The sequence below is a fragment of the Nomascus leucogenys genome, chromosome 8 (genome assembly GCF_006542625.1).
Source record: "Nomascus leucogenys isolate Asia chromosome 8, Asia_NLE_v1, whole genome shotgun sequence".
NCBI classification, from domain to species: Eukaryota; Metazoa; Chordata; class Mammalia; order Primates; family Hylobatidae; genus Nomascus; species Nomascus leucogenys.
The window spans coordinates 34,898,145-34,923,560 of record NC_044388.1 but is presented as its reverse complement, the minus strand read 5'-3'; the positions used below and the strand labels follow the sequence as shown (position 1 = coordinate 34,923,560).

At 41.2% G+C, this 25,416-nt stretch overlaps 1 protein-coding gene across 2 annotated transcripts; it reads left to right on the top strand.

Moving 5' to 3' along the window:
- The first annotated feature begins 2,677 nt into the window (after nt 1-2,677).
- SARAF (store-operated calcium entry associated regulatory factor) lies at nt 2,678-23,154 on the top strand. 2 transcript variants are annotated; one of them, XM_030817056.1, is made up of 6 exons: nt 2,678-3,259; nt 12,281-12,459; nt 16,238-16,655; nt 19,354-19,495; nt 20,132-20,283; nt 22,350-23,154. In XM_030817056.1, exons 1-6 carry the CDS (start codon nt 3,157-3,159, stop codon nt 22,373-22,375), a joined length of 1,020 nt encoding a protein of 339 aa, XP_030672916.1. In that variant the 5' UTR covers nt 2,678-3,156; the 3' UTR covers nt 22,376-23,154. The 2 variants fall into 2 exon arrangements, with proteins under 2 accessions (XP_030672916.1, XP_030672917.1); XM_030817057.1 differs by having other exon boundaries at nt 2,982-3,259; nt 12,285-12,459.
- Nucleotides 23,155-25,416: the final 2,262 nt, after the last annotated feature.

Here is a 25,416-nt window from a genome sequence, read left to right as displayed (position 1 = left end):
GGTTCACGCCATTCTCCTGCCTCAGCTTCCCAAGTAGCTGGGACTTAGGTGCCCGCCACCATGCGCGGCTAATTTTTTGTATTTTTAGTAGAGACGGGGTTTCACTGTGTTAGCCAAGATGGTCTCGATTTCCTGACCTCATGATCTGCCTATCTCGGCCTCCCAAAGTGCTGGGATTACAGGCATGAGCCACCGTGCCTGGCCACATCTGGCTAATTTTTTAAAAACAATTTTTTGTGGAGATGAGGGCCTTACTATGTTGCCCAGATTGGCCTCAAACTCCTGCTCTCAAGTGATCCTGAGCCTCGGCTTCCCAGAGTGCTGCGATTACAGGTGTGAGCCACCGTGCCTGGCCCAAAGCACTTACTTATTTGAAATGACGTGATTTGTTGGCTATCTCTCCCACTAGAATGTTTATTATAACAACCTTTCATCTTTTGTTCACGACTGTCCAGAACTGTACATGGTGCATGGTGGGAATCTAAAATAACAAACATTCTCTTGTTAAGGTAATTAGTGATTTCTACATTGCAAAATTCAGAGACCAAATTTTGCTTCAAGCTTTCAGCAACAATGGACACTGTTGACCATTCTTTCTTTCTCTCAATTACCATATCCTATTCTCCTAGTTCTTCCTCCTTCACCAGAGGTTACTTCTCACATTCTTTCTGGAATCTTCTTCTGCTCAAGATTCAAATGTTAGTGTTCTCATAGCCTGGGCCTCCTCTTTTGTGGTATCTCAATTCTCTTATGTTACTGTGTCTTTTCTCACATGTCTTAGTTCATTTTGTGTTGCTATACCAGAATACCTGAGACTGGGAAATTTATAAAGAATAGAGATTTATTTCTTATGGTTCTGGAGGCTGGGAAATCCTAGGTCCAGGGGCCTGCATCTGGTGGGGAGCTTCCTGCTGTGTCATTTCACGGTGGTAGGCAAAAGAGAAAGGGAGCTGAACTCATCCCTTTTATCTGGAACCCACTCTCCAATAACTAACCCACTCCTGTGATAATAGCATTAAGAGCTCTGCCCTCATAACCTAATCACCCCTTAAGAGTCCCCCCTCTCAACACTATTGCATTGGGGATTAAGTTTCCAACACATGAGCTTTGGGGGACACATTCAAACAATAGCATCATGACATTAAATGCTATCTTTATATTTACAACATAACTACCAAATTTATCTTAGTTTTGAACTTCAGACTTTTACAGTATATCTATTTATTTGACACGTCTACCTGGATGCCTAATAGTCACCTCAAACTTAACATATATTGAGAATAGGATTCTCTATTATTTCTATTTCAGTCCTTGGTCCCACCATTGGTTGGTTCCATGCCGCGGCCCCACTGCTCTGCCACCTCTTATTCCACTCTTCCCCTAACTTACTTTGCTTCAGTTATGGCCTTGTTTGCCTCTCTTGTCCCCCAAATTTTGTTTTATTCACTGCTGTATCCCCAATACTGATAACAGTGCCTAGTAGGTACTGTTAGGTACTAATAGGTGCTCAATATAATAATCTGGTAAACGTAAAGTGTTTTTTTGAGTTCTGTAAGCCGTTCTAGCAAATTATGGAACTCGAGACGGGGGGGGGTCATGAAAACCTCAATTTATTTGTTGAGAGGGAGTCTCTCTCCGTGGCCCAGGTGCAGTGGGGCAATCTTGGCTCACTGCAACTTCTGCCTCTCAGGTTCAAGCGATTCTTTTGCCTCAGCCTCCCAAATAGCTGGGATTACAGGTGTGCACCACCACGCCCCGCTATTTTTCCTATTTTTAGTAGAGCTGGGGTTTTGCCATGCTGGCCAGGCTGGTCTTGAAGTCCTGACCTCAGGCGATTCACCTGCCTTGGCCTCCCAAAATGCTGGGATTACAGGCATGAGCCACCACGCCCGGCCCGGAAACCCTATTTTATAGCTGGTTAGTCGGAAGCACAGGTCACAACCTGAGAATTGTGATTGACGTCTGAAGTTGGGGCCGTCCTGTGGGACTGAACTCTTTGTAGGATCTGACGGAATGACTCTTCCTCAAAACACAAAGTTAGGGCTTTTGCATCCACTGTTCCCCGGATGGGAAGATGAGTCCCCTGATCTTTGTACGGCTAGTTCTTTCTCATCATTCAGGTCCCAAGCTTCAAAAACCACTTCCTCAGCAAGGCCCTCCCTGAAGTTGTGTCCCCAGACTCCATTATATCACCCTATTTTTAAATCAATGTTATTACCTATCATTACCTATTATCTTTGTTGTTTAATTGGTATGTTGCTTGTCCTATTCTATTTCAATGAGTACAGGGATCTTGTCTGTACCCTCCATGCCTAAAACAGTGCCTGGTGCGCATTAGGTGTTCAACATATATTCATTGAATGAATGAGTGAATGAATGAAAGAAACCCAGGCCTGCCAGACCTCGGAAGTTCAGAGAACTGTTTTCTCTGGCTGGTTCTTAATTCAGACGGTATTTTCTCCTCCTGACATTTTACACAGTCTTCCAGCCTCCATGCGCAAAGAACCATGTAAAGGTTCTGAGCCTTGAAATCAGACAATATATTTCCATGCTACCTTTCGCTTGAATCTTTTCTGTATTTAGCAACCAGTCATAGAACACTGACCATGTGCCAGGCGCTATGCTAAGTGCTGAACACACAGAGCTGAATAAAGCACAGAACTTCCCTTGGTACAGTTATTGAGGTTTTAATAATACATAATTTGACTACATTTCTTAGATTTCGCATCGTGACGTTTTCAGTCTCTCAAACTGCAGCGCCTACGCACAGAAGCTTCCCGAATCTCAGACCAGACACAACAAAGCTGCGCACCACCCTCGGCCCCGCCCACACCGCGGCGCCCCGCCTTGAACCCGCCTCCAGCCGTGCCTCGCTTGGCCCTTGGTCCCACCCACACCGCCTTGCCCCGCCCCAAGCCGCGCTGTGCTCCAGGGGCGGGGGCCCACGGCGGCCACTCACGGCGCCCCACGGCCGCAGCGTCAGTGACGTAGGGTTGGCGCACTGATCCTTTGCGGCTGCGGCTGCGGCTCTGCAGTCGGGCCGTCCCTTCGCCGCCGCCAAAGGTGGCGGTGTAGCTGCGTAGCGTCGCGCGCGCTACCGCACCCAGGTTCGGCCCGCAGGCGTCTGGCAGCCCAGCGCCATCTTCGTCGAGCGCCATGGCCGCAGCCTGCGGGCCGGGAGCGGCCGGGCACTGCTTGCTTCTCGGCCTGCATTTGTTTCTGCTGACCGCGGGCCCTGCCTTGGGCTGGAACGACCCTGGTGAGTGCTGTCGGGGCCCTCAGGCGCTTCGCTCGCCCTTTTCCGCCGCCGTCAGCCGGTGCAGGCTCCCCTGCGTTTCCGTGCGCCGTCTCCCCGGAGCCTGGGTGCGCGGATTCCCCATGTCTGCCCTCTTCGCTGTTCGTGCCCTCCCTGGTTCCACTGCTCTTCCCAGGCGTCTTGGGAGGCGGGTAGGGACGGCTCGAGTGGGCGCGGCGGGACGGCTGGGGATCCCTAACGTCTCCTTTCTCCCTGCCCCGGACTCCCGAAATTTGCCCACTGTCGTCTTTCTCATCCCTGAGGATGACTGGAGAGCTGGACACTCACCTGCGCATCTGCTTTGTTGTCATGGCTGCCTGATGTCATCGTGGCCGGCTGTTGTCATGGCTGCCTGTTGCTATCGCCGGCCATTGCCTGCCACTGGCAGTCTCTGAGTCACCCTTAGCGGACAGGGCTGTAGACCTCGCAGGTTGCACTCTTTTTTTTTTTTTTTTTTGAGTCGGAGTCTCACACTGTCGCCCCGGCTGGACTGCAATGACGTGATCTCGGCTCACTGCAACCTCCGTCTCCCGGGTTCAAGAGATTCTCCTGCCTCGGTCTCACCAGTAGCTGGAATTACAGGTGCCCGCCACCATGTCTGGCTAATTTTTTGTATTTTTAGTAGAGACGGGGTTTCACTATGTTGGCCAGGCTGGTCTCGACCTCCTGACCTCGTGATCCACCCTCCTCGTCCTCCCAAAGTGCTGGGATTACAGGCGTGAGCCACCGCGTTTTTATGAGAACCGCTGCCTCTTACCGGACGATTGCAGTGAAATACATCGCGCGGCACCAGCTCTTCCCATTGGCTTTCACCGTAGAGAAGAATTTAAAAAATAATTTTCTCTTTTTTTTTTTTTGGTGATGGTACATGATAATTGGGTTCCAGGAAAGAGGTTCTTTTATGTCAGTACGGTATTAAAATTGTCTAAAGAATTTTCATGGGATCAGTAATATTCCGTGCAATTAATACGTATATGTCTATATACTTAGATACAGATTTCGACTTTTTCCGTGTGATAAATGACGCATGCTGTTACATTGGAATTCTGTTAAAAAAAAAAACAAACGATCATTTTTGGTTTGCGGAGTAAAGATGGCATGGAAAGCATATTGCCTTTGTGATTTGATGATTGGAAATGCCTACATTGTCGAATTTAAGCAACAGGTTTATTTCTGTAATAGCCTATTTTATTCTTACATGCTGAAATGAGAGAGAAGGTGCTATTTGCAAGCACATCACGTTGAGTAGTCATTTGGTGTGGACGTTTTATTACCAAAAAATAAAAAGCCAAGTTGTATTTAAATGTCTGTACAATTTTCTTTTGTATTTCTAGAAAGTTGTGTATGAGTGGGAGACTTGATCAGAATTACAATTGAAAACCTAGAATGAAACTTTAATTTGTTGAACTTTGAATCAGTTCGTAAATAAATTTAATAAAACAAGTTTACGGTTGAAGAGTGAGAAGAACTATAAAAACTATAAAAGAAGAGCGAAATTTAAATTAAAGATGAACCACTTCCTGGTTTATCTACGCTGTAAAACTATTGTTCTGGAACACAAAGCACCACAATATTTTGCAGAGTAAACTCAACTGTTTTATGTAAATTCTACTTCAAAGTTTACTTTGAGGAACTTTTTTGTTTTGTTTTGTTTTTGAGACAGTTTCGCTCTTGTCGCCCAGGCTAGAGTGCAATGGCGCGATCTCCGCTCACAGCAACCTCTGCCTCCTGGGTTCAAGTGATTTTCCTGCCTCAGCCTCCCGAGTAGCTGGGATTACAGGCATGCACCAGCATGCCCGGCACATTTTGTATTTTTAGTAGAGACAGGGTTTCTCCATGTTGGTCAGGCTGGTCTTGAACTCCCAACCTCAGGTGATCCGCCCGCCTTGAACTCGCAAAGTGCTGGGATTACAGGCATGAGCCACCGCACCCAGCACTTTGAGGAACTTTTTTATGAAGATACTTTATTGACATACTCTTTATTAAGTCCTTTGCTAAAGCATTAATCAGCTGCCTAATTTATCTTTTGTTTGAGTTGGATGCGTTACTTTAGCTCACATTGAGCAGTAATTTGTCTGGAAAAAAAAATAGCACCATTCTAAAGAGATTACCAATGAATTTTCAAAATTCCTTATTGAATGTAATCTTATATTAAGTTACTCTTCCGGGTGTTGGGAATATAGCAGTGAACAAAACAGTGTCTTGCCTCCAAGGACTTTACCTCTATTGGGGAGAAATAAACAGATAAACATGTAAATAGCATGCTATATTGTGAAAATTGGTATGCACCGTGTATGATAAACAGGGTAAGGAGGACATAGTGTGCGGGCAGAAGTGGAGACTTAAAAAACGTACATTGGTCAGGGAAGTCACTGTTAGGGTGACATTTGACTGGAAACCTGAAGTGGGGAGGAGGAGTAAATAACCTGAAATTACTTACATCTTTAAAGGCTCATTTGGGCTGCTCTGTGGAAAACAGACCGAAGAGGGTAGGAGGGAAGCAGGGAAACCAGTGAATTAATATATATTGCTATCTATTTTAATATTGTACAGTAAGTTCTTAGAGTGGTGACCGCTTGGCCCAGGGGAGGAGCAGTGGAGAGTTGGTTAGAGTAGCTGGATTCTCTTGTCACCTGTTTTGAAGGTGGAGCTAACATGCTCTTCTGAAGGATTAGATGTAGGAGTGAGAGGAGAGAAGATGAGAAATCCAAGGTTTTTGTCTTGAGCAACTAGAAACATGGAGTTAACCATTTCCTGAGATGTGGAAGAATGTGGGATGATCAGGTTTAGGGGAGTTTGGTTTTGTTTATCTTGTTTGAGACCTGCCGTGGATTTTGATTTATGAGTCTGGAGTTTAGGGAGCTCCTGTGTCCCTTGACTGATGTAACTAGTGGGGTGTGGGTATTAGAATTTTGTTCTTGGACCTTAAGAATCTCTAGGGAAGAAAGATGCTATAGGATTATGGTAATGCTATTCCATCTTAAAACTTTCAGTAATATTTATCATACCTGATCACCTGTTATGCTTCAAGTACTCTGTCAGATAATAAATTATATCTAAGCTTCACAACAAATTTCCAGGTTGATATTATTTTAATTTTGTAGGTGAGGAAACTTCTACACAGGTAAATTAAGTGCCTTGGCCAAAGACACAGCCAGTTAGTGACACCAACTTAGTTCAGTGTTCTTTGCATTATTGCAACTCTGTTACAATAAATTCAATTTATTATTTCTGTTATTTAGTTTATTAATAGTCTGATTTTTCTAAACCATTGAACATTTTCATTGTCTTATTTTTTATGTATGAGGAGGTAGTAGTTTGTGTTTAATGTAGCATAGTTTATTTTAATATAGTTCTTGGAAATTTTAGATCTGTAGCCCATGTGGAATTAAATTTTTATATAGCTTTAGGTGGATTTTCTTGTGGCTGCATAGTCAATTATGCCAGTGCTATTTATTAAAGAAGACATCTTTTATCCACTAAATTAAAAAGACCACTTCATCTTACTGAATTCCCACATGTATCTCGATTTATTTCTGATCTTTCTTTTGTTTCACAATTTCCTTGTCTCTGTTCCAATTCCCTACTATTTTAATTATAATCTTTTTTTTTTTTTTTTGAAGTGGAGTCTCGCTCTGTCTCCCAGGCTGGAGTGCAGTGGCATGATCTCGGCTCACTGCAAGCTCCGCCTCCTGGGTTCACGCCATTCTCCTGCCTCAGCCTCCCAAGCAGCTGGGACTGCAGGCGTCTGCCACCACGCCCGGCTAATTTTTTTGTATTTTTAGTAGAGACGGGGTTTCACCATGTTAGCCAGGATGGTCTCGATCTCCTGACCTCGTGATCTGTCTGCCTTGGCCTCCCAAAGTGCTGGGATTACAGGCGTGAGCCACTGTGCCCGGCTTTTTTTTTTTTTTTTTTTTTGAGATGGAGTTTCACTCTTGTTGCCCAGGCTGGAGTGCAGTGGCAGCAATATCGGCTCACTGCAACCTCCGCCTCCTGGATTCAAGTGATTCTCCTGCCTCAGCCTCCCAAGTAGCTGGGACTACAGGCATGTGCCACCACGTCCAGCTAATTTTTGTATTATTAGTAGAGATGGGGTTTCACCATGTTGGCCAGGCTGATCTCGAACTCCTGACCTCAGGTGATCTGCCCTCCCAAAGTGCTGGGGTTACAGGTGTGTGCCACCGTGCCTGGCCGATGATAATAATTTTGTAGTAACCTTTACTATCTGGTAAGCTATGTGTTCTTTTAAAAAAAAAAAAATTGTCCACAGGACCTTTAACATAATTTCTTTCCCCAAAAAACCCTATCGGGTTCCTGGTTGGAAGTATATTTAGGTCTCTTTGTGTATATATATATATATATTTATATAGATAGGGTATTGACCTTAAGTTTATTAGATTGATTAGATTCATATTAAGTACTTGTGGGAAATACATCATAGGAGATGTTGTAACATCAGTTTTTTCCACCATTAGCAAAGCGATGGTTGGCAAACCCAGCCAGACTTTTTCCTTTAGAGTTTTTGAATACATTTCTCCGTTTTCTTTTTCTATCCTGTTGAGATATCTGAAGCTTTTCTAAGTCTTTTCTATATGGCTTGTTTTCTCCCTATTCTTCTGGCATTTTGTAGAATCTTTTTTTGTCTTCAGTGTTCTAAAATTTACTTTTTGTGTGCCTTTGTGTGGTCTGTTTCTCAGGCCTGGGTATTTGTTGGGCCCTTTCAGTATGACAACTCAAGTCCTTCAGTGTGGGAACTTTTCTTGAATTACAGCCTGGAGTTTGTCTAATCAGATTTCCTTCTTCATTCTTTCTGAAACCCTTGTTGGATTTTTGGACTTTCTGAACTGGTCCTGAACTGGTAATTCTCTTTTTTTTTTTCCCCCTCCTACTATCTTTTTTCTTTTCTTTCTTTTTTTTTTTTTGAAACGGAGTCTAGCTCTGTCTCCCAGGCTGGAGTGCAGTGGCACCATCTTGGCTCACTGCAACCTCTGCTTCCCGGGTTCAAGCAATTCTCCTGCCTCAACTTCCTGAGTAGCTGGGATTACAAGTGCCTGCCACCATGCCTGGCTAATTTTTGTATTTTTAGTAGAGACGGGGTTTCACCATATTGGCCAGACTGGTCTCAAACTCCTGACCTTGGGATCCACCCGCCTCGGCCACCCAAAGTGCTGGGATTACACGCGTGAGCCACCGTGCCCGGCCTTTCTCTCCTTTATGTCTTTTTACTCTACTTTCTTTTTTCTTTTTCCTTTTTTTTTTTTTTTTTTCAGATGGAGCGTTGCTCTGTCGCCAGGCTGGAGTGCAGTGGCATAATCTCGGCTCACTGCAACCTCTGTCTCCTGGGTTTAAGCAATTCTCCTGCCTCAGCCCTCTGAGTAGCTGGGACTACAGGCACGCGCCACCACGCCCAGCTAATTTTTGTATTTTTAGTAGAGCCGGGGTTTCACCATGTTCGCCAGGATGGTCTTGATCTCTTGACCTCGTGATCTGCCTGCCTCGGCCTCCCAAAGTGCAAGGATTACAGGCATGAGCCACCACGCCCGGCCTCTTTTTCTCTACTTTCTGGAAGATTTTCTTCTAACAGTTCTGTTGTATGTATGTATGTATGTATGTATGTATTTATGTTTTGTGACAGGGTCTCACTCTATCACCCAGGCTGGAGTGCATGGCTCACTGCAGCCTCGACCTCCCCAGGCTCAGGTGATTCTCCCACCTCAGCCTTCTAAGTAGCTGGGACTGCAGGTGTGTGCCACCACACCTGGCTAATGTTATAATTTTTTTGTAGATACAGGGTTTTGCCGTGTTGCTTAGGCTGGTCTTAAACTCTTGGGCTCAAGTGATCTGCCTGCCTTGGCCTCCCAAAGTGCTGGGATTACAGGCATGAGCCACTGCACCTGGCAGTTCTGTTGTTTTTAATCTTGGCTGTCCTGTTTTTAACTTCCAAAAGCTCTTGTTTTTTCTCTGAGTATTCCTTTTAAAAACGATTGTTTTATTAATGCAGTCTTTTTCTTTTATCTCCCTGAGATTAGAGTGTTTTTAAAAAAGTTTTCTTCTTCTGCATCGTCTCTTTTTGCCTCCTGCTTCCTTTTGTTGTTGTTCTGTCCTGGTTGCTATATTTCATGTTAGGAGCTGTTTTGTCTGTTTAATGTTACTATAACACAATACCACAGACTAAGAAATTTATTAAAAAACTAAATTCATTTCTCACAGTTCTGGAGGCTGAGAAGTTCAATATTAAGGTGCTGGCATCTGGTGAGGGCCTTCTTGCTGTGTCATCCCATGGTGGAAGGCAGAAAGGGGAGAGAGTGAGAGAGGGGAAAGGGGCCTAACTCATCCTTTTATCAGGAGTCCACTCCTGCGATAACGCAGTCCTGCAAGAACAGCATTAATCTATTCATGAGGTCAGAGCCCTCTTAAAGATTCCATCTTTCAACACTGTTGCATTGGGGATTAAGTTTCCAACATGTGAACTTTGGGGGACACATTCAAACCATAGCAGGGACTTTGCTCATATTTTTAGTAATCCTTGGCTCCCTGCTTATGGTTAACTCTGGGAAACCAAAAAGCTCATTGGAAGCCATCAGTGTGCAGTTGCACTTTTGATTTTGAACTTCACAACAGGGTGACCTAGGTTGCTCTTTTTTGGAGGAAGTTCCTGATGTCAGTGTATTTAGGTACTTCTTCTTGGTTAGATTACCAAGGGAATAGTCATCTAGTCTCCCACAGAGGACAAGGGGATGGCTTTTAGCATTTTGTGCACCATGTGGGGAAGGAGAACTGTGCTTTTAGCAGTCAGAGTGCACACAGTCACTTGAGTTCCCTGTTTGGTTGTTTTTGTACCCATGCCCTTTACTATGCCAGATGATGCCCAATGCAAATCCCTTCAGTTTTATCCTCTCCAGAGAATACATCTCCAGACAGTTTCCTTAGTGGGGAAGAGGGAGTTAGAACAGTGTGGAGTTGGGGAGAGGATCTGGGGATATGGCTTCCTCTCAAGTAGCTTTCACCCTGTAGTGTGTATTCCAGGCATCTCCCATTCCAGAGCTGCCATTTCCCGTTTTTTTTTTAGGGATTCTGTTACGTACATCAGGTTGATTCTCAGTTTCCCCCCTTTGCTGTTCTGGCATTTGTCTTTCACTTAGGTCTAGTCATCTACCACTAGTCCATTTGCTTTCTCCTTCCAAAATTCTGCTGTCATCTCTTTGGTTTTACCTGACCACAGTCATTCACATCATCAAAACAATGTATTTATTATAGTTTTAGTAGAATTTTCGGAGGCTGCAAATTCTGCTAATTTGACAGGGTGAATATAGGGAATTGGGTACTCACAAAATGGTAGAAAGCGATGCCTATTACATCTGCCACATTGAAAAATAGATTGCTCATGTCAAGCTTCACGACAGCCAGGAAGCTGATTAGAGGATACTATCAGTTTGAAAACTCATGGTCTCCATGCCTGTGTTTACTAGCTGAAGGACAGAGCACTGTATAAGTCTAGGGTCTGCTTTCCAGATTTTGCTCGAGTCCCTCTGGTTAGCAGAACTGAAATTGCTTTTGGCAACTATAGCTGCAAGAGGTTTTGGGATTCCTTTTGCTTTGCAGGAAGGCACACCTGTCTGAGGGTGAAGTGGATGTTGACTGAGCCAATCCACAGCATCTTCCATCAATAATCCACAACATGATAAATAGGAAGACTTTGTCCTTATTTTCCAATAATGCATAGAAATTCATTTTTTTTTTTGAGATGGAGTTTCATTCTTGTTGCCTAGGCTGGAGTGCAATGGTGTGATCTTGGTTCACTGCAACCTCTTCCTCCCAGGTTCAAGCGATTCTCCCGCCTCAGCCTCCCAAGTAGCTGGGATTACAGGCATGTGCCACCACTCCTGGCTAATTTTGTATATTTAGTAGAGATGGGGTTTTGCCGTGTTGGCCAGGCTGGTCTCAAACTCCTCACGTCAGGTGATCCACCTGCCTCAGCCTCCCAAAGTGCTGAGATTACAGATGTGAGCCACCACACCCAACCTAGAAATTCATTTTTGCACATGAATGCCAGACATAATTTTATTGTTTTGACTCCTCCTTTCAAAGTCTCTTGTCAGTATGTTTTAAATTTTTTAGTTTGTGAAATAGTTTAAATAGTTTTGATTTTTAAAATTGTGAAATACCTAAAGTATTTAAACATACAGAAGTGTACAATGAACCTACATGTAGTCATCACCCAGTTTTATTGAATCTTTACATTTTGCAATATTTGCTACAAATCCCCCGCTCCCAGTAATAAAACATTAGGAATAGAGCTAAAATCTCTTTCCTTTCTCTCTCCCTAGACTAGCTACTTATTTGAATTTGGTGTTAAATCCTTCCCATACATGTTTTCATGTTGTTATTATATACGTATATAGACATTATGTAGTACTGTTTTGCCTTTTTTAAAGGTTTATGTAAAGCTATCATACAAAACATTCTGCAACTTGTATTTTGTTTAAAATGTTTTTGCCTTCTATCTAGTTTGATACATAAATTCTAGTTCACTCATTTTAACTGCTATGTAATATTCCAGTGTAATAGGTCAGAATATGTTAATCTCTTCATCTGTTGATGGACATTTAAAGCATTAAATGTGCTTCAGGAACATGCTTGTATTCTTGCCATTTTAATTAACCACTATTATTATTACACAGTAGTACAGTGTTTCAGGTTAATGAACTTTTTGTTCTTTTGATTTAGCAAAAATGATGTACAACTTGTGCTGTAGAAGCATCTGGCCTGAAATGCAGGGAGATCTTAAAAGTGTGACCTTCTGAATTTTGCTCAGAAGGCCTGAATGTTGTTGGGATAGCTTTGAGAAATAGATTCATCCTCTCTTAGCCATCCTCAGAAGGCAAGAAAGGCATTTCCTACGACGAGAGTTTCATTAGGATGAACCTTTCTTTCTCTGGCACGATACTTACTTTCTGTTCCTCTGTTTTCTTGCTGTTTCAGACAGAATGTTGCTGCGGGATGTAAAGGCTCTTACCCTCCACTATGACCGCTATACCACCTCCCGCAGGCTGGATCCCATCCCACAGTTGAAATGTGTTGGAGGCACAGCTGGTTGTGATTCTTATACCCCAAAAGTCATACAGTGTCAGAACAAAGGCTGGGATGGGTATGATGTACAGGTAATATCCACTACAGTGATGGCTGTCTAAATGGGGTTTTTATTCAGTAAATTGTTTATTGGGACATTATTCAGTATTTTGAGGGAGCACCTACAGAAATCTCAGATCAGCCTAAAATATGTAAGTAAATCACTCTTCCTGTGGAAGAAATGGACTCCAAAAGAAATGAACTGATTTTAAAGCCTGAAAATACTCATTTTAGTTTTTGTACCGTGACCTCCTTCTAAGATATTTGTAAATTTTCACAACTTTTTATATACTTGAGGGTGAGGGATAGGGGATCTCTTATGGTTGTCATTTTCCTGTCATTCCTCAAAGAATACCAACCTACCCTTAAGACAAAGTTAAGATAATTAGGAATTATAGATCGTAAATAGTAGGGGTTCATATATCTCTATTGTGCTTCTAGCACTTGATTTTAAAATTGTCTTAGAACTGAGGGTGGTTACTTTTGAATGGAAGCATTTCAGCAGGTTTCATTTATTGCCTTTGGGACGCTGGTGTTTTGTATATGAGCAGACCATCTCCTTGAAGTTCCAAAACTGAATATGCTTTAGATATAGATTTTATTAAATGAATTCAGTTTAAATCACTAGTTACATATTTCTACTTTGTATTCTGACTGCTTTCAAAAGGGATTTAAGACGACTGGTCACAAGGCAAGAAACTTGTGTTAACGATTTCCCCTCTCCATGTCTTGTTTGATACAACCTTTATGCATGGTCTTTGCAGTTCAGAGAGGAAGTTGATGTGTACTGGGTGATACTTACTTCACAATATTTTCCCCCAGTACTGCTAAGTTGAATCATAGAATTCTCTGGGTTATAGCGGAAGTCTTACTCCCACTTTACTTACGACTTCTAGAGTCTTGATGGGAAAAAAAGGCAGTAACGGTGATGTCATTCATTAAACATGTATTAATTGCAATATACAAAAATGAATAAGGTAGAATGAAGAAACTCTCTTACTAGTAGAAGAGATAAGACAGGCACTCAGATTACCTGTAGGTCCCAACACAACATTATAAAGTCACGTCTGGTTGGAGTCATTGGGACTTAAAGGATGAGGAATTTGTGTTGTGTTAGGAAGGAATGATAACATTTTTAGAGAGGAAAGGCTAGAGAAGGGAATAGCATGAGCAAACGAGTGTTGAGCATATCATACATTGGCTTATGTTTAGTAGCAGGAGAGAGGCCATTTAGAAACTCCTTCTATTCCAAGAGATGAAATTTAAATACAGCACTTAGAAGCTACTTGTAGTATGCACAGTTAAGGAAGTGGTAGTTAACATGAAATACCAATACAAGTTTAGCTTGTTATATTTACCTAAATCAACAAACTTACAAATCTTCCTCCAAATAAAATTACTTTAAAAACAGTGTAGTAACAGCAACAAAAGAAAAACTGCATCTTATCCAAATGAAAAACTTTTGACCATCAAAGGGCATCATCAAGAAAGTGAAAAGACAACCTACAGAATGGGAGGAAGCTTAGCAAATCATAATTGGTGAGGGACTTGTATTTAGAATATAAAATAACTCTTACAACTCAGTAAGAAAACAACCAAGTTAAAAATGGCAGAGCATCTGAATAGACATTTCTACAAGGAAGATATATAAGTAACAAATAAGCACATGAAAAATGTTCCTTATTATTAGCCATCAGAGAAATGCAAATCAAAGCCACAGTAAGATACCACTTCACACTCAGTAGGAAGGCTATAATAAAAAAGATAACAAGGCTGGTGAGGATGTCGAGAAATTGGAACCCTTATACACTGCTGTTGGGAATGTAAAATGGTCCAGCTGCTTTGGAAAATTGGCAGTTCCTCAAAAGTTTAAATGTAGAGTTACCATGTATGCCTCAGTCATTCCACTCCAAGGTATATACACCCAAGAGAATTGAAAACACATGTCCACACAAAAACTTGCATACAAATGTACATAGCAGCATTATTCATAATAGCCAAAAAGTAGAAACAATTCAAATGTCCATTACTAATGAATGATAAATAAAAGGTGGTATATCCATGCAAATAAATATTATTTAGCCATAAAAAAGTGAAATACCAATACATGCTACAACGTGGATGAATCTTGAAAATGTTATGCTAAGTGAAAGAAGCCAGTCACAAAAGACCACATATTTTATTATTACATTCCTGTGAACTGTCCAGTTAGGGAAATCCATATAGACAGAAAGTTGGTTGGGAGGTGTGTGGGGGGAGAATGGAGAGTGACTGCTAATAGGTACAAGATTTCTTTGGGGTGATGAAAATATTCTAAAATTGATTGTGGTGACAGTAGCACAACTGTGAATATACTAAAACCATTGAAATGGGTGAATTGTATGGTATGTGTGAATTATATTTCAATAAGGCTGTTATAAATGAAGTAAAATAGTGTGTCTGAACTTGACAGAGGAAAATAATTTGTACAAAAATTTGCAGAAGGGCAACAAAACCAATTAAATCTACTTTAGCTTGTATCTTTTTCTTATTTTTTTGAGACGGAGTCTCCCTCTGTCGCCCAGTCTGGAGTACAGTGACATGATCTTGGCTCACTGCAACCTCTGCCTCTGGGTTCAAGTCATTCTCCTGCCTCAGCCTCTATTTTTGAAGTAGCTGGGATTACAGGCGCCCACCACCATGCGCCCACCACCATGCCCACCTCATTTTTGTATTTTTAGTAGAGATGGGGTTTTGCCATTTTGGCCAAGCTGTTCTTGAACTCCTGACCTCAGGTGATCCACCCACCTTGGCCTCCCAAAGTGCTGGGATTACAAGCATGAACCACCACGCCCAGCTTTTAGCGTGTATCTTAAGAGTTAAAGAAGCATATTGCTTTTTCACCACAAAATATAGAATGTAGACCAAACTTCGGCATATATTTTTTTAAGGTGGGCATTTTTGGGGCTAGCCTGGGTTCTTTTTGCATTTTTCTAAATATATTTAAAAAATACAAGAGAATTACATAGAATTGGACCCTGGAAAGTTAGTCCATGGTTTTATAAAATTTATGTAGGAAAGTTTTTTTCTCTGAAGGTTATGTAATATCTCTGTTGCCTTGTGTAGCTACCAGACATTCATATATGATGCTGTTTTGAGCCTTAACATCTTTTAAGAAATCTGTATTTTTAAAGAAAGCATCTTAAACAACAGTGGCAAAAAGTTGACATTTTGGCAGTTTGCTTAAATTTTATAAATTGTAGAATACTTAATATGTTCAGATGGATATATAACATGTATATGTAAAGAATAAAGCATAGTAATAAAATGAATACCCATATACCCACTATCGAGCCCACCATTATCTTTGAAGCCCCTCATTTTCCCTCCCTTAGACATGAATACTTAACCGTTGTGAATTTTGCGGATCATTTTGCAATTTTATGACGGATATATAGCCCAAGTAACATTTTTCTTTTTTTTTGAGACGGTGTCTTGCTCTGTTGCCCAGGCTAGAGTGCAGTGGCACGATCTCAGCTCACTGCAACCTCCGCCTCCCGGGTTCAAGTGATTCTCCTGCCTCAGCCTCCTTAGTAGCTGGGATTATAGGCGCCTGCCACTGCGCCTGGCTAATTTTTGTATTTTTGGTAGAGATGGGGTTTCACCATCTTGGCCAGGCGGGTCTCGAACTCTTGACCGCGTGATCCACCCTCCTTGGCCTCCCAAAGTGCTGAGATTACAGGTGTGAGCCACCGCGCCCGGCCTCCAAGTAACATATATTAAATGAAAAAATGTTTGTTTCTAATAGTCTCTTTTTATTTTTCTTCACAGTGGGAATGTAAGACGGACTTAGATATTGCATACAAATTTGGAAAAACTGTGGTGAGCTGTGAAGGCTATGAGTCCTCTGAAGACCAGTATGTACTAAGAGGTTCTTGTGGCTTGGAGTACAATTTAGATTATACGGAACTTGGCCTGCAGAAACTGAAGGAGTCTGGAAAGCAGCACGGCTTTGCCTCTTTCTCTGATTATTATTATAAGTGGTACTCGGCGGATTCCTGTAACATGAGTGGATTGATTACCATCGTGGTGCTCCTTGGGATCGCCTTTGTAGTCTATAAGCTGTTCCTGAGTGACGGGCAGTATTCTCCTCCACCGTACTCTGAGTATCCTCCATTTTCCCACCGTTACCAGAGATTCACCAACTCAGCAGGACCTCCTCCCCCAGGCTTTAAGTCTGAGTTCACAGGTATATTTCCCTCGCAGTGGCCATAAATAGGGCGGGTGTGAGGTTAGTGCATCCTGTGCTTGGTTCTGAAATAGAAAATCGTTGCATTGGGAGACCAAAGGAGGTTTGTCTTCTCATTTTGTTTTTCACTTTCAACTTCTTTTACCTCTTCTGTTCAGCTCTCTCCCAAGGTATATTGTGTTGCTATGTTAATGCCTGATTGGCCGGGCGCGGTGGCTCACGCCTGTAATCCCAGCACTTTGGGAGGCCGGGGTGGGCAGATCACTTGAGGTTGGGAGTTTGAGACCAGCCTGGCCAAGATGGTAAAACGCCGTCTCTTACTAAAAATACAAAAATTAGCCGGGTGTTGTGGCGGGCACCTGTAATTCCAGCTGCTTGGGAGACTGAGGCCTGAGAATCACTTGAACCCAGGAGGTGGACGTTGCAGTGAGCAGAGATCGCGCCACTGCACTCCAGGCTGAGTGACAGAGTGAGACCCTGTCTCAAAAAAAAAAAAAAAAATGCCTGATTAAATTATAAGTGCTCTTAATCAGAGAAACTTGATCAACTTTGCTAATAATCATTTGCCCTTACCCCTGTCTCACACTATACATAAAAATTAATTCTTTAAGTATTATAAATCTGAACGTAAAAGGTAAAACAATTAAGTTTCCAGAATAAAACATAGGAGAATATTTGTTATGACCTTAGGATAGGTAAAGATTTCTTAAACAGAACATAAAAAGTACTAGCCATAAAAGAAAACATGGATAAATTAGACTTTATTTAAATTAAGAACATCTAATCATCAAAAGGCACTATTAGGAGAGTGAAAAGGCAAGCTACAGACTGGGAAAAATTTATAAAACATATTTCCGGCATATATATGTGTCTAGAACATAAAATGAACTCCTGTAAATCTGAGCAACAGTCAGACAAGCCCTCCAAAGAGGACTTGAATGGCCATTTTATAATAAGAGAAGACATCTACTTCACCAGTCCCCAGCCTTTTTGGCACCAGGGACCAGTTTTGTGGAAGACAATTTTTCCACGGACTAGGGGGGTTGGGGTGGGGTGGGGCGGGGAGAGAAGGTTTTGGGATGATTCAAGCATATTACATTTATTGTGTACTTTATGTTGTTATTACATTGTAATATATAATGAAATAATTAACAACTCATGTAATGTAGAATCAGAGGGAGCCCTGAGCTTGTTTGCCTGCAACTGGATGGTCCCATCTGGGGGTGATGGGACACAGTGACAGATCATCAGGCATTAGATTCTCATAAGGAGCATGCAACCTAGATCCCTCGCATGTGCAGTTCACAGTAGGGTTTGTGCTCCTATGAGAATCTAATGCTGCTGCTGATCTGACAGGAGGCCGAGCTCAGGTAGTAATGCAAGTGATGGGGGAGTGGCTTTAAATAGAGATGAAGCTTCAGTCGCTTGCCTGCTGCTCACCTCCTGCTGTGTGGCTCAGTTCCTAACAGGCTATGGACCAGTACTGGGGTCCCAACCCACGATTTACATGGTCAATAGAAATAAGAAAAGGTGCTTAGCATCATTAGTCTTCAGAGAAATGCTGATGAAAACCACAGGGAGATTATTTTTAATCTCCATAACCACCATAATGGCTAACATTAAAAAGACAGAGTACCAAGTATGGGCAAGGATGTAGAGTGACTGGAACTTTCATACTTTGCTGGTAGGAGTTAAAATGGTAAAACAACCCAAACATATGCATACCCAATTCTATTCCTACATAAATACCTGGGAGAAGTGAATGCATGGTGCACCAAGAAAGATGCACAGGAATGTTCATAGCAGTTTTATTTATAACTGCCAAAAAATGGAGGTGGAATATCCATAAACATTAGAATGGGACTGTGTAAATTTTTCACACGGTGGAAGACACATGAGTTAAGAAAAAAACTGATAATGCAATGGTAGGATTGACTCCCATAGACATAATGATGTGCCAGACACAGAATACATACTTTGTGATCCTGTTTAGAAAAAGTTCATGAATGGACAGAATTAAAGTATGGTAAGAGAAGTTAAAGTAGTGCTGATCTCTGACATAGATGGGAATCTATTAGGAGTTGTCATGAGGGAGCCTTCTGGGGTGCCAGAAATGGTTATTGGTGTGGGTGGTGGTTACATGGATAGGTACATATGTACAAATTTGTTGTGCCATACGTGTAAGAGTAGCACACTTTCTTATATATATGTATACATCAGTTAAAACTTCCTCTGAGCAGAAGATACTTTTTGGGTCCCTTTGAGATCTGATTTCCCAACTGACACAAATAAATATCTGGCTGCCTCTCCTTGGATTCCTCGGTTAGAGACTGAGGCACAGCTCTCATATGGAGCTCTTAGAGACTCCACTTAGAGTTTGTACTGCAGAGAGAAAGTAACCCTGAAAAGTGGGGTGATTTTCTAGTAACCGATTGAGCAGGGCAGATGTCATTTTATAGCAAGACCCTCCCCAGTCCCAAAATCTATCCCTCTCCTCCCATATCTGTGGGAAATGCTCTCCTTCATTATAAACCAGTATTTTACAAATACTTTTTTGAATACAACTTGTTAATAACTTGATGCCTGAATATTATTAATAATTCAGTACAGATGAAATAATTGAAATGTTGTATTATCTTTGCTTTTGTCGACTGTCATGTTTAAGTGACAATACATAATAAATCATTTTTATTTTAAGGACCGCAGAATACTGGCCATGGTGCAACTTCTGGTTTTGGCAGTGCTTTTACAGGACAACAAGGATATGAAAATTCAGGACCAGGGTTCTGGACTGGCTTGGGAACTGGTGGAATACTAGGATATTTGTTTGGCAGCAATAGGTAAGCTTTTTGCATTGATCTCACTTGCTCTTTAATTCAAGAGGCTTGTTTTGCTTACAGTTTAACTGCATTTAGTTTTACTAAGGAAAATAAATTGTGGTGACATTAGCCTATTAAATAAGATTCTCTGGGAAGGGGGAAGGTACACTATATGTGTTTTGATTACTATTGTGTAATTTTCTTTCATTGTGTTTCTTCCTATTTCACCCTCATAGATATTATGAGATAAGAAAAAGACTGTTTAGTTGACATCTGAGAAAATAAGAAGGCAGGAAAGAATACAGCATTTGGGGAACAGTTAGTCTGGTTTGGCAGGAGAATGATAAAAGTAAGGCTGGAAAGAGCTTGGGGCCAGATTTTGGAATATGAAGTATTAATGGTAGTTTAAGTTTAGATTTTATTTGAGTGCAAATGCAGAAAGAGCATTGACTCCCCGTCATTTTTCCCCTATAGCAATGACGATAATAACGGCAGAAATATGAAACGGTTTTTATTTCATGTTAACTCTGATATACCAGAACATTCAGGAAAAAATACTTGATAAAGATTCTTTTTTCTGACAGTTTAGGAACAGGAAGGTATTTAAAAATTACAGCCACAAGAAAAAATGCCTAACCTACTTTTATCCCTTTAAAGAGCTGCAACACCCTTCTCAGACTCGTGGTACTACCCGTCCTATCCTCCCTCCTACCCTGGCACATGGAATAGGGCTTACTCACCCCTTCGTGGAGGCTTGGCCGGCTATTCGGCATGTTCAAACTTAGACACGAAAACCAGAACTGCATCAGGTAAGAGCAAAAAATACAAGTTCCCTTTACCTAGGAGTAAAGTACAGAAATAGTTTGGGAACTTTAGAAGATGATTATCTATTTAGCAGCCATGGTTTTATTTGGTGTACCTACCAAAAATATTAATAGCACAATTAACTGAGATCCCACTTCTAAACATTCTTTAAAAATCAAACAGGGATTTGATTTAGGCTTAGCTCTACCATAGACCAAGGTTTTAACTTGAACCTTACTGGATGCTAGCTTCCACATATATTTAATTTTGTGATCTCTAGAGATCCTTTAAGTTCTAAACTAGACTTTTCTAAGTAGAAGCTTAAAATTAAAATTCAATAGCATTCAAAAAAGATATTGAGGTATACTTTAATTTTCAAAAATATGATTATAATGTTTATTGGAATGCTCAGAGGATATTTTGTAAAAAGCAAAGATATAAAAAAACAAAGGAATAACTGGATTAAACATCAAGCCTAAATGGCAGAAAATGGGAGCTGCTGGATAAGGAGGCCATGAGAGATTGCTCTGGAGTAGATTTGTCTTTCAGGAGAAGGAAGTTACAGAACAATGATTAATTCTTGAAATTGATAGAAAAATATATTTAAATATGTTTTAAAATGTGAGTAGAATTCTCATAATGCTGGTTTGGATATACATTGATACATTCAATTAAAAAAACTGGTACTGCCTCCTAAAATTGAACCTATGCATACCTAGGACAGAGCAGTTTTGCTGTCAGATACATTGCCACAGAAATGCATACACTTGTATGCTGGCAGATAAGCACAGACTGTTCATAGCATCCCTATTCATAATTGCCCAAAACTGGAAACAGCCCACGTATCCATTAGCAGTAAAATGGATGAATAAACTGAGTTATGTTTGCTGTATTGCAGTGGGTTACTGTGCAACTAAGAAAATAAGCAGTTGTGTGCAATAACATGGATAGATCTACCAAATATAAAGAAGCCAGACACAAAAGAATATATACACTATGATGATAGCAGTTACATTTTATAAAATACACATGCAAAAACAGGCAAAACTAATCTATGGTGTTACAGTATGAGATAGTGGGTACTTCTGGGGAGAAAAAAAGAAGTTGGGAGAATACATAAAAATATGACTAGGTAAGGCCAGGCACGGTGGCTCACACCTGTAATCCCAGCACTTTGGGAAGCCGAGATGGGTGGATCACCTGAGGTCAGGAGTTCGAGACCAGCCTGCCCAACATGGTGAAACTCCGTCTCTGCTAAAAATACAAAAATTAGCTGGGTGTAGTGGCACATGCCTGTAATCCCAGCTATTTGGGAGGCTGAGGCAGGAGAATTGCTTGAACCCGGGAGGCAGAGGTTGCAGTGAGCCAAGATTGCGCCATTAGACTCCAGCCTGGGCAACAAGAGCAAAACTCTGTCTCAAAATAAAAAAAATAAAAAATAAAAATAAATATATATACGGCTAGGTAAGACATCAAGACAGAAAAAAATTCATTCTCGATGGAAAGAAGACTTGCAAAAAATCATGACTATGAACTAGAAATGTATGGGAATTATATGAAAGAAAATCATAAAAACCAAATAATGTAAACCTGAAAATAATTGAGAGACTTTCTAGATAGGAAGACTTGTCATCCGGTAGCCTATGTGTGTGTACACAGTGTCTTAATGCTTAACCATCTAAAGTCCATAACCCTCCCCATATTACGTCTCTTACCACTGGAGTTGTGAGAGGTAGCAGGGCATGGCTTATGCGCCACTGGCCTCTGTCTTTTTGGCTTAGACTTTGAGTATTACCTGTACCATGGTGGCTCCACTATAGAATGTATCCTCTTTTTTGGGGTCCTGTCATTCCCAGCAACCATGTGTGAGTGTAGTAAGCTCAATGATTGGGAAAGTTGCTGTGGGAGGCGATGCACTGTCCTGCTCAGCCCAGTTCCACGTAGTGGCTCACTCTTTCCTTTCCTCCTATCTCATTCATTTGCTAACAATAAACATGTATGACTTGTAATTTTACAAGCAATTCTAATGCATTTTTAAAAACTAATGTAAATTTTACCCCTCTCATTCTAGGATATGGTGGTACCAGGAGACGATAAAGTAGAAAGTTGGAGTCAAACATTGGATGCAGAAATGTTGGATTTTTCGTCACTTTCTCTTTAGAAAAAGCGCTACCTGTTAACAATTGGGAAAAGGGGATATTCAAAAGTTCTGTGGTGTTTTGTCCCGTATAGCTTTTTGTATTCTATTATTTGAGGCTAAAAGTTGATGTGTGACAAAATACTTACGTGTTGTATGTCAGTGTAACATGCAGATATATATTGCAGTTTTTGAAAGTGATCATTACTGTGGAATGCTAAAAATACATTAATTTCTAAAACCTGTGATGCCCTAAGAAGCATTAAGAATGAAGGTGTCGTACTAATAGAAACTAAGTACAAAAAATTTCAGTCTTAAGTGGTTGTAGCTGATGAGTTATTACCTCATAGAGACTATGATATTCTATTTGGTATTATATTATTTGATGTTTGCTGTTCTTCAAACATTTAAATCAAACTTTGGACTAATTATGCTAATTTGTGAGTTCTGATCACTTTTGGGCTCTGAAGCTTTGAATCATTCAGTGGTGGTGATGGCCTTCTGGTAAGTGAATATTACCTTCTATAGGAAAAGTTAGAAAATAAGCATCTAGAAGGTTGTTGTGAATGACTGTGCTGGCAAAAATGCTTTAAACCTCTGTATTCAGTTCATAAGAGGTAAAGGTCAAATTTTTCAACAAAAGACTTTTAATAACAAAAGCATGCAGTTCTCTGTGGAATCTCAAATATTGTTGTAATAGTCTGTTTCAATCTTAAAAAGAATAAAAACAAACAAGGGGTTTAGTCTCATTCTATTAGCCTAGGCACAAATAAATGTTACTTTTTGTTTTTTTAAACCCTTTTTCCCAAAGGGGAAAGTTCATGCAGAAGGTCTGTCTCCCTAAACAATAATTTTATGTGGTAGTCATACCTTAGTCTTTTGGTAAATGTTTTCAAAAAGTAATTTAGAAATGGTGTGGAAGCCTCTGCCAAAAAATAGCTTTTGAAGAAAATAATTAAATCTCCAAGGCTCCCAACCCATCAGAGATTGCATGGTTACACTTAGTTAAGCTTCATAACCTCAAAGCCCCAGTTTTATATCTTATGTGTTTAATGATTTTTGCCATTTAAAACTGCAGTTACTTTTCACCAACCAATAGGAACCAATTTAAAACAAACCCTTATTAAGACTATTGCGTAATAGAACTATCCTCTTTTCATCAGTAAAACAGTAGAAATTTTAACTGATAGAAGAAACACAGCTTTACTTTATGTATATTCCACTAAATCCTTACCCCATTTCTCCTTAGTAGAAGGATACGGAGTAAAAGACAATGTAGTTTGTTGCCTTTTTTTTTCCTTTTTTTTGAGACAGAGTCTTGCTCTGTCACCAGGCTGGAGTGCAGTGGCATGATCTCAGCTCACTGCAACCTCCACCTCCCGGGTTCAAGCAATTCTCCTGCCTCAGCCTCCTGAGTAGCTGGGGTTACAGGCTCCTGTCACCAAGCCCAGCTAACTTTTTGTATTTTTAGTAGAGATGGGGTTTCACTATGTTGGCCAGGCTGGTCTCGAACTCCTGACCTCAGGTGTTCCACCTGCCTCAGCCTCCCAAAGTGCTGGGATTACAGGTGTGAGCCACCGCGCCTGGCTTACTCAGATTGTTTTTGGACATAGTACTGCAGATCATTGGGATTGTAAGAAAATAATGAGTAATGTAAAGAGAGTTGACTATTCTTCCTGTAGGTGATAGCTTTAAAAAAAAAGAGTTGACTAATTGGTGGCTTTCAGGCTACTCTGGGGAGCCCTAGTGGTGTTCTTATGAGGTTCTTTCAGAGGGTCCCTGGAGGGAAGGGAGGAAAAGAGGCAGAGTATAGGTTTCAAGGCCCACCTGAGTGAGTGTTCCTCTTTTATCTGTTGTGTATTTGTACTTCCTTGTCATTAAAAAAAATTTTTTTTTTTTTTTTTGGTAGAGATGGTGTTTCACTATGTTGCTCAGGCTAGTTTCGAACTCCTGGCCTCAAACAGTCCTCCCACCATGGCCTCCCCAAGTGCTGGGATTACAGGCATGAACCACTACTCCCGGCCCTTTGTTGTTTATGGAAAAGGTTCACATGTATCACCTCCCCAAATGTAAAACTCAGAATAATAAGATAGTACAGTCTAAGGCAGGAGGATTGCTTAAGTCCAGGAGTTTGAGACCAGCCTGGGCAACATAGCAAGATTTCATCTCTACAGATTATTATTATTTTAATTAGCTGGGCATGGTGGTATGCACCTGTAGTCCTGGCTACTCCAGAGGCTGAGGTGGGAGGATCACTTGAGCTCGGGAGATCAAGGCTACAGTGAGCTGTGATTTTGCCATTGCATTCCAGCCTGGGCAACAGGGCGAGACCTTGTCTCTTAAAAAATAAGGTGAGAGCATTGATTGAGAAGCAGTGGGATCCTGAAAAGTGGAATGGGGACATATGAAAGGATCCTGATGAAGCCAGTGAAATGGAACCCCTAAATTCTGCGTAGTTATTTCTTGCCAGTAGAAGTAGCCCTTCTACTTCTGTCTGAGAAGGTTAATCCTACTTTGCCTGAAGGATCTGTAATGGTCTCTTCAGAGGTATTCCTTACCAGGCATCACTCATCTTCCTCAGGGCCTGCCCTTGCTACCTGCTTTGCTCCTAGATGTATAACTAGACTCAAGTTCCAGTAGGCACCAAAGAGTGAGGTACAAATTATGATCCATGAGGAGGTACTCTGCACACCAAAAGGACTCCATGGTTTTCCCAGTCTATACAGACAGAAATCTGGGGAATATATGTGGGAATGGATCTTAGAGTGTAGGATATTGTGGTAGGACTATAAAGTTGAGTCAGGACAACTTTATTGATATTGGCCCACTAAGCAGAGATTCTGGATTCAATATTTGAGGGGTTAGAAAGGACTCTTAACAGTTTAATTGGTTTGCTGAACATGGACTCGAAGATGGCCTACACTAAAGTGAAAATGCCAGAACTGCCTCAGTGTACTGTGGAGGAAGGGATTCAAAGGCTCAGGGAGATTGGAATGTTAGG

What these genes read in the sequence shown, in the direction of transcription:
- SARAF (XM_030817056.1), top strand. Translation starts at nt 3,157, where the DNA reads ATGGCCGCAGCCTGCGGGCCGGGAGCGGCCGGGCACTGCTTGCTTCTC. An exon ending in CTTGGGCTGGAACGACCCTG is followed by an intron (nt 3,260 to 12,280) that starts GTGAGTGCTGTC and finishes TTGCTGTTTCAG; the next exon opens with ACAGAATGTTGCTGCGGGAT. An exon ending in TATTTGTTTGGCAGCAATAG is followed by an intron (nt 19,496 to 20,131) that starts GTAAGCTTTTTG and finishes ATCCCTTTAAAG; the next exon opens with AGCTGCAACACCCTTCTCAG.